The 13,244-nt window shown below is 38.0% G+C and overlaps 1 protein-coding gene across 1 annotated transcript in view; it reads left to right on the top strand.

Moving 5' to 3' along the window:
* Positions 1-4,157, top strand: part of LOC145488931 (uncharacterized) — a 28,302-nt gene extending 24,145 nt beyond the window's left edge. The window contains exons 9-10 of the mRNA XM_081467786.1: positions 2,893-3,411; positions 3,814-4,157. Of these exons, the coding sequence (XP_081323912.1) occupies positions 2,893-3,411; positions 3,814-4,157 (863 nt within the window). The remainder of the gene's footprint in view (positions 1-2,892; positions 3,412-3,813) is intronic.
* The last annotated feature ends 9,087 nt before the right edge of the window (positions 4,158-13,244 follow it).

Here is a 13,244-nt window from a genome sequence, read left to right as displayed (position 1 = left end):
GGAGTATCGTTATGGTGTTATTGTTTGCACGCACTTGAGTGGAATACGGTAAAGATCTATTTTGGCGCACGTGAGCAAAAATACTGACTGTAAATTGGTACAAAATATCAGCATTTTTTTGTACTTTTCATTACTACTGAGGCAGTCTGACCGACTCATTGCTTATGGCGCTGGTCTTAATTGTCAGGAGTTCCCGTGTTCAAAGTCATCTCCCTTTCCATTTTTATTTTTTTTATTTTATTTTTATTTAACATTTCTTTATACACGGTTAAAAATCATCAGGTAATACTAATATTTAAAGTTATATATATATATATATATATATATATATTGCGCATGCTCACTAGCTCGCTAGTTTGAGCACTCTGGTAATGGCTTAGGTACTACCACATGTGTAGTATTTGGGGCGGCTTTTTAAGCTTAGCCTCCATCCTAGTCTTCAGCACTGCACTGATGAGGCCCAGAAGGCCGAAACAGTACTGTCTGCAGTTATATATATATATATATATATATATATATATATATATATATATATATAGGGAATTGTGGAAAACGAGGACGGACAACTTCGAGCGAAAAAAATATATATATACAATAAAAAATCTAAGAAATCTAAAAAAAAAGTTTAAAAATTTAATAAAAATAAACGTTTCGGTCAAAGACCTTCATCAGTTGCAGTGCAAGTGAATAATAAATTACAATAACCTTAAATAAGTTTACAGTATAAAAAAATGACATCATATTACAAAGATGATTACATAGCAGGGCGTGGTAACACATGAAAACGAAAAAATTAACCAATGATAAACAATCGGTGATTACTAAGCGAGATACTATGACAATGCGGTACAAAACTCAAAAGACACAAACCAAATAAGAATAAATAATCGAATATAATACAAATAAGATTAATATCAAAAAAGTAACGCGATTCGTCGAGTCAGCCGAAAGTGTGAAGGGACCCGCGTGTAAAATATTCAATGTTCAAAAAAGGCGGTCCCAAAAACCTAGGGAAAACCTAGCGCTAACAAAGCTTTGTTAGCGCTAGGTTTTCTCAGGGGCCCCCATCGGGGAATTTATTACATTGTTGTTTAAGGGCCCTGTTTAGGGCGCCTGTTGTGCCTTGCCGCGGCATAGTTTCAAGGGCTTTGTTTGGGGATGATCTATTAGAGGACAGATGCACGATTGACGTCATCATTTCAAAGTTTTTTTCCCCCCGTGTTTTAAAATGGCGGAAAGTTTTGAGAATTTAGATAATATTTTACATGACTGGGCAAAAGATAAGGTACAAGAAAGTCTTGTCCAGGCATTGAACAGCTACCAGAAGCATAGTCTAGCAGGAAGAAGAAAGATAAAGCCGTTTCTGTTTTAGAAAATGACTCAGAAAAAATACTCGAGCAGTCTCAGCCGGCAGTCGAGCGAGAATAAACCAAACACAAATTAAAAATTAGTCTTGGTAAGTCGAGAACCATTGCTTTACCTCGAATTTAACAAACCCAATAAACAAAATGTTTATGAGATTAATCTATTGAAAACATTGAACTTTTCTCAGTCCTAAAATAATTGGTGACACAGTGATCGTCTGGAATAGAACATCAAAACCACTTCTTAAAATCAGTTAAAATAAACACATAACCTTGCTTTCCGATGCGAATGTTCCAGTCCATTTCAGGGCACAGCAGCGAGCAAAGTATAGCTCACTACAGCTCACGGCCAACTGTATCGCAGCTAAAAGGTGTCTCCGACATTATGTCAAACTGATTTGAGAATCACCAACCACAGAGGACACAAATTTCCACCATCACTAACGCTCCTTTCATTCAAAACTCGAATCGAATAGCCTTCAGGTTAACCACAACCGCAAGTTTTCCGAGCGTTTTTTTTCAACTCCTGCCATATTCAAGGCAATGTCCAAGCTTTTCGGCTCACAGGGCCGCTCTGATGACAAAAATCGACTTGACTTTTCAGCATTTTCTTTAAGATTTGTAGATTTCGCAGTTCAATTCTGCTTTTGCTGTAAGTTTTCATTCCACGAGAAGCGACGCTCAAGTCAAGTTTGACAGTGGCGTGATTTTCCTGGACCAATCACAATTCTTTGCTGCGCATAGCAACCAATGAGATTGCTTCATTTTGTATAGACAATAGATTACGTCAAATGGCTTTTTTCGTGTTCACTAAAGTGGGCAAAGGCCGGCTTTCGAGTTATGTTGAAAGATTTTGAAATAAAAAAAAGCTTTATCTGTAGTAGTTTGTTTCGTTATTATATAAAACAAATAGATTCCATGTTGCCGTGCGTCTGTTCAGTAATAGATCACAGAAGACGTCAAAATGTGGTAAGAACATCAGTGACACACTCGGCTATCGCCTCGTGTGCCACCTTTTTTGTTTTTACCACATTTTGACGTCATCTGTGATCTATTACTGAACAGACGCACGGCAACATGAAATCTATTTGTTAAATATATATATATATATATATATATATATATATATAAATTAATACTAATAAACTACTAATAAACAGTCCATGCTAAATACTAATTAATAAAAACTGAAGTAGTAAATCCTAATTTAAATATTAAACTAATCCTGTTTTCCATCAATGCCGTGTCTAACTTTGCTTTTAAATTGATTAAAGGATTTTATCATCCTGAGATTAGCTGGACTTGCTCTCGGTACGTCGGTTATGTCTTTTAAATAGCCGGGCTATCCCTGAAAAGCCCTATTGGCAAGTGGTCAATCAAGATGTTATTTTTTTTTCTTTACTTGCAACAAATTATGGGTTTTGCCACATTTCTATCGTTAGATGGCAATTTGACGCCTGAGCTACAGTTTTGAGGTACATAATTTGTTACCTGAACTTCAGACTGTTGATGTTTCTTAATTACTCAGGATTCAATACTATCTTTACGAGTCTTGGAGCAAGTGGAAAAGATGGTCCAGCGTCACTCGGTAGTCACTACACAGATCAGGATCATGACGATCAGGTTACACTGTCCAGCGGTATTCAACAGTGGACTGTGCCGTACACTGGTCAATACAGAATAGAAGCAGTAGGAGCAGCAGGGGGGTTTGATAAAACCCAGAACAGTTCACAATACAGAGGAAGAGGTGCAAGAATGACTGGCACGTTCAACTTATTCAAAGGAGAAATGATTGGAATCCTTATTGGTCAAGAAGGAGGAATAAGGAACAACCGCGGGAGTTCTGGAGGTGGTGGAGGAACATTTGTAGTGAGAGGAAGCAATATGTCTTTGATAGTGGCTGGAGGCGGAGGAGGCCTCAGAACTGTAAAATCAAGATACGAGGGATGTGATGCCAGCACAAACACGTCAGGGAATCCTGGGTACAACTCATGGTCAGGAGGCAGAGATGGACACGGTGCAATGATTGGTGATGATAAGCGGTCAGGTGAGAGTAAAAATGAGAATGATTACATTCACTTCACCAAAGTCAGTTTCCCATAACACACATTTAATTCGACCTCAGTTGATTCATCGGCTTTAAATATCTGCCTCAAAACTTTCTCGGTGTTTGGGAAAAGCATTTGTTCATCGGAAGTTCAACTTTAGCTGTCGAAATACACTTTTCAAATGTCGGAAACTGCCGAAAATTTCGTTGACAGTAACAACAAACGCAACTGTTCACTTGTTATTGAAAGGTACGGAAAGTATACTTTCATAACCCTCCTTCTTTATGGTGCGTAGACAACCCGGATAATCTTTTTAGGCAAACCTCCATTGCATGACACTGTTAAATTTGGAATCGTTAAATACACGAGTGGGAATGAGTCAGCTTATTTTATTTTTTCAGGTGGTGGCGGCGGTGGTTTTTACTCCAGTGGAAGAAGTGGAACTGAGAAGATCGTTACCAACAAGCTTAGGGGTGGAGAAGGGGGTAAAGGATTTCTTGAAGGAGGAGTGGGTGGACAGAGTTTCGTGCCATCTCCTAAAGATGGTTCTGGTGGTTTTGGTGGTGGTGGTGGTGCGGGTTACGGTGGAGGGGGTGGTGGAGGGTATTCCGGAGGAAGCAGTGGGAAACATGTAGATGATTCTTGTGGAGGAGGGGGAGGTTCTTATAATGTTGGGAAAGATCAGCAAAATGATTGCTGTTATAATACCGCTGGTCATGGCCTGGTAACCATTACATTATTGTAGAAAAAATAGAAAACGAGCCGTACACAACAACAATATTATGCAGCTGTAATTATATTTGCAATAGATTGCTTTAACTGGCCCGCTTTTACTCGTCCTCACCATTGATAATTACTCAATTTGATAGTTAAATAAATTCTTTGTTAACAATGTTTTTTTTTTATATATATTTTGTGTTGGCGCACTCAGTTGCAATCAGTTTAATCAAAAATCATCTTTTACACCAGGTTCTACTAGGCATATGATCCAAAGGGGATTACTCGCTACAGGTAAAATGCTTTTTCCATTAAGTCTGATAATAAAGTACTTTGGTATATCGCCGTTTTGTGCGTTTAATTTTTATATAGATTATTTCCAGCCGCTGAGTTTTTGATAACTTCAACGTTCTACAAAAAAATAAAACGGGTCGTTTTCTTTTGACCAGTCCACATAAGCCGTGTTTACTTGGTCTGCTCGGAGATACTTGAAATAATTCGTGTAGACTTGCCGGTCGGTTGATGCCACGTTCTAGCTAACGCATGAATACATGTATTCTTTATGATTTGTTTTGCATAAAGTAACATCTCTCTCGTAATATGAACGGAATAGTGTCAATCTAGTTACCAGCACTTTTTGGGTTTCCTTTGCAAAAGCATGCATAGGTATTACGCTGGCTATTTTGGGATTGATGTTAGAGTAACGTTAGTGACTTTGTTTTGGCAGTTTTTTTAACGGTAATGAAATGCAGATTTTCTTAAGATATAATATTCAATAACTTACAATGGATCAAAAATCAGGTTCGAATAAGGAAATTCTTCTTAGTGAACTCTAAAAATGATGTAGTGTGAAGTCGAGCAATATATATGGGTTATTGACCGAGCTTGGTCGGTCAAGATGGCCGAATATTGGCCAAGTCAGGTTTGTTGCGTGTTTATGGAGCGAGGCGAAGTCGAGGTCGATATATAAACACGCAAAAATGAACGAGGTGAATATCCAGGTATCTTGACCGAACAAGCTTGGTCAATAAAGGATTTATTATATGAAAAAAGAACACTGTTTCTTTTTTTTACGGGATACAGCGGGTAATTCCGAGCGGGCAAGATAGCGCCAATCACAGCACCTAGCCATGTAAATATATAAATACATAAATTCTCCTCACTGGTCCCTGAGCAATTCTCAGTAGTAGTAGGGAGAAGTTGATAGGTGGCCTTAAGACACTCAATTTGTATGCATGTGTCTTTCAGGGCTCATGTTTTCTAGATCGAGTTTGAGACTTTTCAAATTACAAAGTGAAGGACAAAAGTGAACAAGAGAACTTAAAGTGGAAAGCTACAAAAAATAAGTCAAATAAAACAAAACAACCCAGAACTTTATGGAGTGACGGTAGAATTTCGTTGTGATTTTAGATTATTCATTATCATAATTTATAATGATTTAGGGCGAGATGAAACGGATCCTGCGCTGTGATTGGCGCTATCTTGCCCGCTTGGAATTACCTGCTGTGTCGCGGAGGAAAAAAGTGTTCTTTGAAATATACGTTTCCTTTGTTTTAGTGGCATGCTTGTAAACTAGCCAAGCTTAGTGGTTGTATAGCTAAGTGCATGACCACTATAAATAAGATTTACTTTTACTTTACTTTTATTTATTTATCTAAGAATCTGTTTACACCCAAGCATAAACTGACAAAATTAAAAGCTGTTAAGTTCATTGGACTAAAAATGATCTGTACACGAGGGTTACTTTTAAGTTTCAAAGTGGACGCTTGTTTTAATTTTTACATTAGATCTAGGCTTTCAGTTTTGTTGTTGGTTTTCAATGAATTGTTGAAATTTTTCCCGCTAAACAGTGTAAACGATATAGTAACTTGTAACAGCATCATAGCTAGTACTGGAAACTTTGTATGCAATTGTCAATAAAAAAAGTTGTCCAGTCATTTGTTTTTGAAATTTCGGGGTGCTGACTTTTGTAACTTCGGTCACTTCAATACAATCGACGCTCTCCTTAAGACCGCTCTTCTAAGCGACCAGCGCTGGTCGTGACCTACGTTGTAAAAATCCGTTTGAACTGTCACTCAAACACTGTAATAAATAGATTTATAATAAAGTTTCCATATAACGCGCGCTTTGATTGGCTGAAACAGCGTGCTTTATCAGAGAACAGAGCACGGGTTGATGACGGTAAGTTGGCTTCCAAATTTTTGCTTCGGAATTTTGACAAATTTGACCCAAATTAAACATCCCCTGTGACTCAGACAAACGCACTGGAAGCGAGCTATTTTTCTGCAGTAAATATGGCTCACAGAGACCATTGTTAGTAACAGTTGTGTTAAAACTGTACTAAAATAACAAGTTAAGAAGTAGGGAAAGTAGGGAAAAACACTCGACTACGTCTCGTGTTTTCCCCTACACTTCTTTCGGGCTCTACCGCTTCCTGCGTGCTTTACAACAGAACAGAGCACAGTCGGGGCTTCTTTATTTGTTAACTCGAAAGCGACCTTTCCCTAAGCGACCGCGACCACTTTTGGCAATTACCAGCTGGTCTTTTTCCTGATTCGCCTGAGTGTGATTTGCGTAAGTCAACACCGTGATAAAATAACCACTTCGTGGTCAAATTTACAGTGATATAACATATAAAGTGGTAATCGTGATTCCTTGACTTTCAATAGCTATTTACATTTTGCAAATTTTATTCTATTTAGATTAAAGTTCTCGTAAGCGATCAGCATTAGTTACCACCACTTTTTCAAATACCCGAAGTGGTCGCTTACGAGACCTTCGACTGTATTTGAAAACCAATGAGAATATAAAATTTCAACTTACTTCTAAGTTGAAATGGTATGTATTACTGTACTGAAAACTAAAAGGCTCCAACAATTGACTGTTTCCCCTTTGACCGTTTTCTTAATGTATTTTTTTGCCTGCTCAAACTTGAGGGTGGTAGCGGCCTTATGTTATTGCATTCAGAACTCCTGATCTGAAGGTTCGGATTAAATTTTCTTCAGACAGCGTGCGGCACTCTTTTGCGCATGTGCGATGATCCGACAAAGTTGGCTTCAGTGAGGAAAAAGCTGTTCCCCTGACAACAGCAAAACTAAGTTAACAGTAGTAACAGTATTTAACAAATTATTTGTCATTTGTGGAAGGTTTCCACAGTATATTTTATATTATTTTGTGAAGATCATAGAGAAATGTTCACGAGAAAAGGTCAGCGACGAGGCGGCTCGCTCATTACAAAGAGTCAAAGGCGAGAAAACGACGCTTCCAAAGGGAAGAGATTACTGTTAAGCCGCACGATCGAGGAAATCAAATTCTCCCGCGCTATACGTGGTGCTTGGTCGTACAATTTCTTATGGTTAAAAACCTTCCAGTGTCATTCAAAGCCATACATGCAGATTACGTGACAACTGTGCGCCATTTCCGAGTTACCTGGTGCCTCTGTTTTAAGGTGGATCACTATAGTTGTAAGATTGCGCGAGTATTGAGGAAGTAATCTGTACGCGCTCAAAGGAAAGCGTCAGTGTTTTTCGATATTTTATCACGCCAACATGAGCACAAAAAGCAAAACTGACAGTGAATTTTCTTGGGTTTCCTTCGGTGAAATTCCGTAAAATTTGGCAGAATGGTAGTAAATATTTTACTTTAGTATCACCCAACTAGTGGACTAATGTAAGTCCTGCATTTTGATTGGCTACGCTACTAAAGGACTATTAGTAATAGTCCTCGAGTAGCAAAATTGGCGCCATCGAGCGTGACGCTTTCTTTCGTTTTATTCCCAAATAAATATTTCTTCAACTTGCATTTGCTAACTTTATTATTGCCTTTTCTGTCCGACTAGTTGGGCGATACTAAAACAATTAGACCCTTCGCCCTCAAGGGCCACGGGTCAATAGCCCATTCGGCTTCGCCTCATGGGCTATTGACCCGTAGCCCTTGCGGGCTACGGGTCTAATTGTTAATTAGTCGGAGCTCACCGAAGGAAATTCAAGAAAATCACAAATAAAGCCCTAAAAACTGTAAACAACGCATTTGTTTGGGCATTTATAATTCAACGTTAAAAGCCAAGATTTTAACAGAGATGATAGTAAATCAACATATCATCATTGCTTATTACATTTAATAAGTTTGAAACGACTGAGTGTAAAAACGAATGCAAAAACACCATTCAAAACATAACACTAGCGCGCGCAACGTGATAGATGATTACCCTATGAAGCCACCTTAAAACAAGTCTTCGTGCAAAACCTTTCATATGAAGATGAATTGAATTTTCATGAAAGTGAATCTTCAGGCGGAACTCATTTTCGAATGAATGGTTTCTCACGAAGTCTCGTTTTGACGCACAGGCAAAACTCAACTGGGAAATGGCCCATTATGATCTCGGGATTGCTGTTAATACTGATGTTCAAATATTATTTTACTGCACGTATTAGGCAATGGAGGCGGCCTTGTTTTGTTTGAGCTACATTAGAATTTAATTCGTCATTCTGTTATTCTCCAACCAATCAAAACAAAAGAGACCAATGAGTTCATGATTCGCGTCACTCTCAAAATCCTGCATATGACATGAAAATACTGAGACAGTACGACAAACAGCCCAGCTAGTGTCGACGACTCCGAGATAACGCGCTTTTTTATTTTTCATCGGACACAGGTAACAGCCCTAATCAAGTCTCCTTTTCTATGGTTGAATAAGGAATTTCGTGTTTTCACGTTAAACGCTAGAACAATATATATCACGTTAATTCAGCAACATCATCGCTTTCTTATTTGGAGTACAAGCGATGTCATGACAATACGTCAACATCATAGCATTGTTTACCATGCAAGAAAGATTGATCCACCAACCACAGTTCAGAGGAGCTCTTTTGTTGCTGTAACTACCAATGATTAATGTGTGGCTTATTTCTGGAGCTGGTGGTTCAACAGATTAGCAAGTTAAAACTGATGAATCATGCAGGTGTCGAAGTTTAGCTCATCATAGTACCCAAAGTTCAACCGGACGTTTTAGCTTCTCGCTGAAATGTGATATTTTCTAGCCGTTTTCAGTACAAGGTTTCCTCGACACTGTCTTAGAGATGCTCGTTGTATCTTTTTGCTTTGTTTTCGCCTTATTATTGGCTTCCTTGATCTCAGAGGCGCAAGGTAAGGTTATCTGCAGTCAATGTTTGAAAATATTTTTGTTTTAGTGCAGCTTGTTTTGTTGTTATTACCGTGTAGAAAAACGGGATGAACGAGAGTCAGTCAGCATCCTTGGCTGACTCAATTCCACTTAATTAAGGCGTCCAGACGAGACTTTTCATGAATATATAGCTTTGCTGCGGTCGGAATGATAATTAATCAGCCAACACTTTGCGCAGATTATGAATGCACACAACATTCACCTGTTTTAAATTATTCTACGTGAAAGAAAAAAAAGACTTAAAAAAACTCCCTAAAACGTTATAAGTAGTTTTGCAACTTATTTGAGTACAAAGCAAGGCATGTTAAAAATCGTGACAGTGAAACTACAACGGCCTAAAGCTGTAGAGTTGCTAACCATGTATACGAGCTTTTTCCATGTTATTACCGTCATTAGAAAGTAGCTGGAATCCTAGCACAAAATGACAAGCTTCAGACTTTGCAAAAACTCTAGCCTACTTCTAGGACAATAGAACACTTTTTTCAACAAAATTCTTAGATTTATATCCATAGTATTACTCTGTTGTTGTCTTTCATAGCATTTCTATTCCAGATCCGTTTCCACCACTTTTTTATCATTGCACCTGTCGAGGGCGGCAGTTGCAGCAGTCGAAGCTCTAAATATTTTTAACCATCGAATGGTTTCAAAGTTTTTCATCTCTCAAGCGTTTCACGAACACCTAAAGAGATTTTTATATAAGGTTTATTTGAAGGTAGCAAATGCAGTCGGTAGCGAAATCTGAAAATACTGTTTTTCAATGACGACAGTTTAAGGACGTTAAGTAACCAAATGAACTAAATGTCCCGGTTGCAACATAGCGAGGTCTCTTCTGTGCCCGCCGTCGAGCTTTTTCTAGCAATTTGATGCTTTGTTTTGTTTCCTTTTGATTCTTCTTGTTTATATATGAGTAGCTTAAGTTTAATTCTTATCAGTACCCTGGGATCCACTGCAATTGGCTACACTGTAGTGGTCTCTCTGCCTAATGAAAATTTGTTGTATGTAAGTTGAGTATTTTAAATAGGTGATCTTAAATAAATAAATGTCGGATTTTGGGTTAGATTTCCGTCATTGGCGAACAAAATTTTAAATTTGAATTTAAAACTAAGCTGAAATAATTACCAGTTTTCTTCTCCTATATTTTTTTTTTTTGCTTTTTCGTACAGTGTGGAAAACTAAACTGAGCTAAAATTTGTTGTTGGTAAAATGTTAATCAACTGTCTGGGGTAAAATAAAATTGTTTTAATAAGTCACTTCGTTAAAACGTCAACACACCACCGAGAGGAAGTTTTAACTTACACTTAACTTGAACAGGTGGCTTTGTCATGTCCGTTCAAATTTGTTAAAATACTGTCATGCTTTTATCATTTGTCAAAAAAATTATAAGATGGTATAAACGGTATATCTTGCACTTCTCTGCCCATGTGCGGCGATCTGATCATAACCGAAGGTTCAATTTTCAAAGTTGGCTTCAGTGAGGAAAATTCTGTTCCATTTATCCATTGATCTTGTGATAACACTACCACGTAATTGTAGTAACGGTATCCAATAATTTAATAAATTAAGTGCTATTTGTGGAGGGTTTACGCAGCATATTTTGTATTTTTTGGGAAAGATGATAGTAAAATGTCCACGAGGAAGGTATACAAAGCGACGCGTTCCATACAAAGAGTGAAAGGTGGGACAACGAGGCTTGCAAACAGAAAAGATTACTATAAAGCCGCACTTAGAAAACTCAGATTGTCCCGCACGATACGAGGTTCTGAGTCGTACAATTTCTATTGGTTAAAAACCTTCCAGTATCATTCAAAGCCGTACATGCAGATTACGTGACAAGTGTGCGTCATTTCCGAGTTACCTTGTGCCTCTGTTTTAAAACGAGTCTTCGTGCAAAACCTTTCATATGAAGATGAATTGAATTTTCATGAAAGTGAATCTTCAGGCAGAACTCATTTTCGAATGAATGGTTTCATACGAAGACTCGTTTTGAGGCAGAGGGAAAACTTAACTGGGAAATGGTCTTTTATGATCTCGGGATTGCTGTTAATACTGATGTTCAAATATTATTTAACTGCACGTACGCAATGGAGGCGGCATTTTTTTGTTTGAGCAACATTAGAATTTCATTTCTATTCTGTTATTCTCCAACCACTCAAAACAAAAGAGACCAATGAGTTCATGATTCGCGTCACTCTCAAAACCCTGCATATGACATGAAAGAGACAGTACGACAAACAGCCCAACTAGTGTCGACGACTCCGAGATAGCGCGCTTTTTTAATATTTCATCGGACACAGGTAACAGCGCTAATCAAGTCTTCTTTTCTAAAACTTCTCACATATTTGGAAAAAGAATTTCGTGTTTTCATGTTAAACGCTAGAACAATATGTATCACGTTAATTCAGCAACATCATCGCTTTCTTTTTTTAGAGTGCAGTTGATGTCATGACAGTACGTCAACATCATCGCATTGTTAAGATGCATCCACCAACCACATTTCAGAGGACAGAAGAGTTCTTCTGTTGCTGTGACCACCAATGTGTGGCTTATTTCTAGAGCTGGTGGTTTAACAGATTAACAAGTTAAAATTGATGACTCATGCAGGTGTCGAAGTTTAGCTCATCATAGTACCTAAAGTTCAACCGGACGTTTTAGCTTCTCGCTGGAATGTGATATTTTGAAGCTGTTTTGCAAGATTTTCACGAGATCGTCTTAGAGATGCTCGTTTTTTCTTTTTGCTTTGTTTTCCGCGTCTTGTTGGCTTCCTTGATCCCAGAGCGCAAGGTAAGCTTGTCTGCAGTTAATGCTCGAAAATATTTTTGTTTTGGTGCAGCTTGTTTCAAGTTGTTGCTATTACCGTGTAGCAAAAGGATGAACGAGAGTTTTCAGCACCCTCGACTGATTCAATTCCACTTAATTAAGGCGTCCAGAGGAGACTTTTATTAATATATAGCTTTGCTGCGGTCGGAATGATAATTAATCAGCCAACGCTTTGCGCAGATAAGGGATGCTGACAACATTCACTTGTTTTAAAATTTTCTACTTGCAAGAAAAACAAAAACACCTAAAAAAGCCTAACTTATTTTAGTGCAACTTATTTGGGTACAAAGCAAGGCATGTTAAAAGTCGTGATCGTGAAACTGCAACGGTCTAAAGCTGTAGAATTCCTAAGCATGTTTATTTTATGGAGAAGAGTGTTTTACTGGGAACTAAACCACTCGTAGATTCCATACGCCACTTCATCCGGGACCCGAGTGGCGTATTTTCCGTATGTCACCTTTGTGAGTGTCGTATCGTTCAATGACGTCACGATTCCCGCCTTTTGCTTTTGTTGAATTGGTTTCTACATATAATAAAAAGAACATTACACGTTGGCTCGAAGATATGAATTTTATGTTCTCGTGGCAAGAACAATATCTCACGAGTGAGCGAAGCTCACTCGTGAGATATTTTTCTTGCCACTCGAACATAAAATTCATATCTTCTCGCCACCGTGTAATATCCTCTATGTACGGCCTTTTTCCCACGTGAATTCAAAGACAATTACCGTATTAGACTGAAGTTGGCATACAATGGTAACCTTCAGATTTTGCAATAACTCTAGCATCTAGGACAATATAACACTCTTTTCGACAAAATTCCTAGATTTATTTTCATAATTTTATTCTGTTGTAGTCTTGGATAGCATTTCTATTCCGGATCCCTTTTCACCACTTTTCTATCATTGCACCTGTCGAGGAGTGGCGTTGCAGGAGTCGAAGCTCTTAACATTTTTAACCAGCGAATGTTATTAGAGTTTCTTATCTCTAAAAAGAGTAAAAAAAAAAAAACACTGATATTACAAGAACTTTAATTGTAAGCAAACTCAAGCGTTTAACGTACACCTACAGAGACTTTTTGTTTAAGGTTTATTTAAAGGCAGCAGATGTAGTCGGT

The sequence above is a fragment of the Orbicella franksi genome, chromosome 6 (assembly GCF_964199315.1).
Source record: "Orbicella franksi chromosome 6, jaOrbFran1.1, whole genome shotgun sequence".
NCBI classification, from domain to species: domain Eukaryota; kingdom Metazoa; phylum Cnidaria; class Anthozoa; order Scleractinia; family Merulinidae; genus Orbicella; species Orbicella franksi.
The sequence above is the reverse complement of the archived record's forward strand: the minus strand, read 5'-3'. Positions and strand labels throughout refer to the sequence as shown.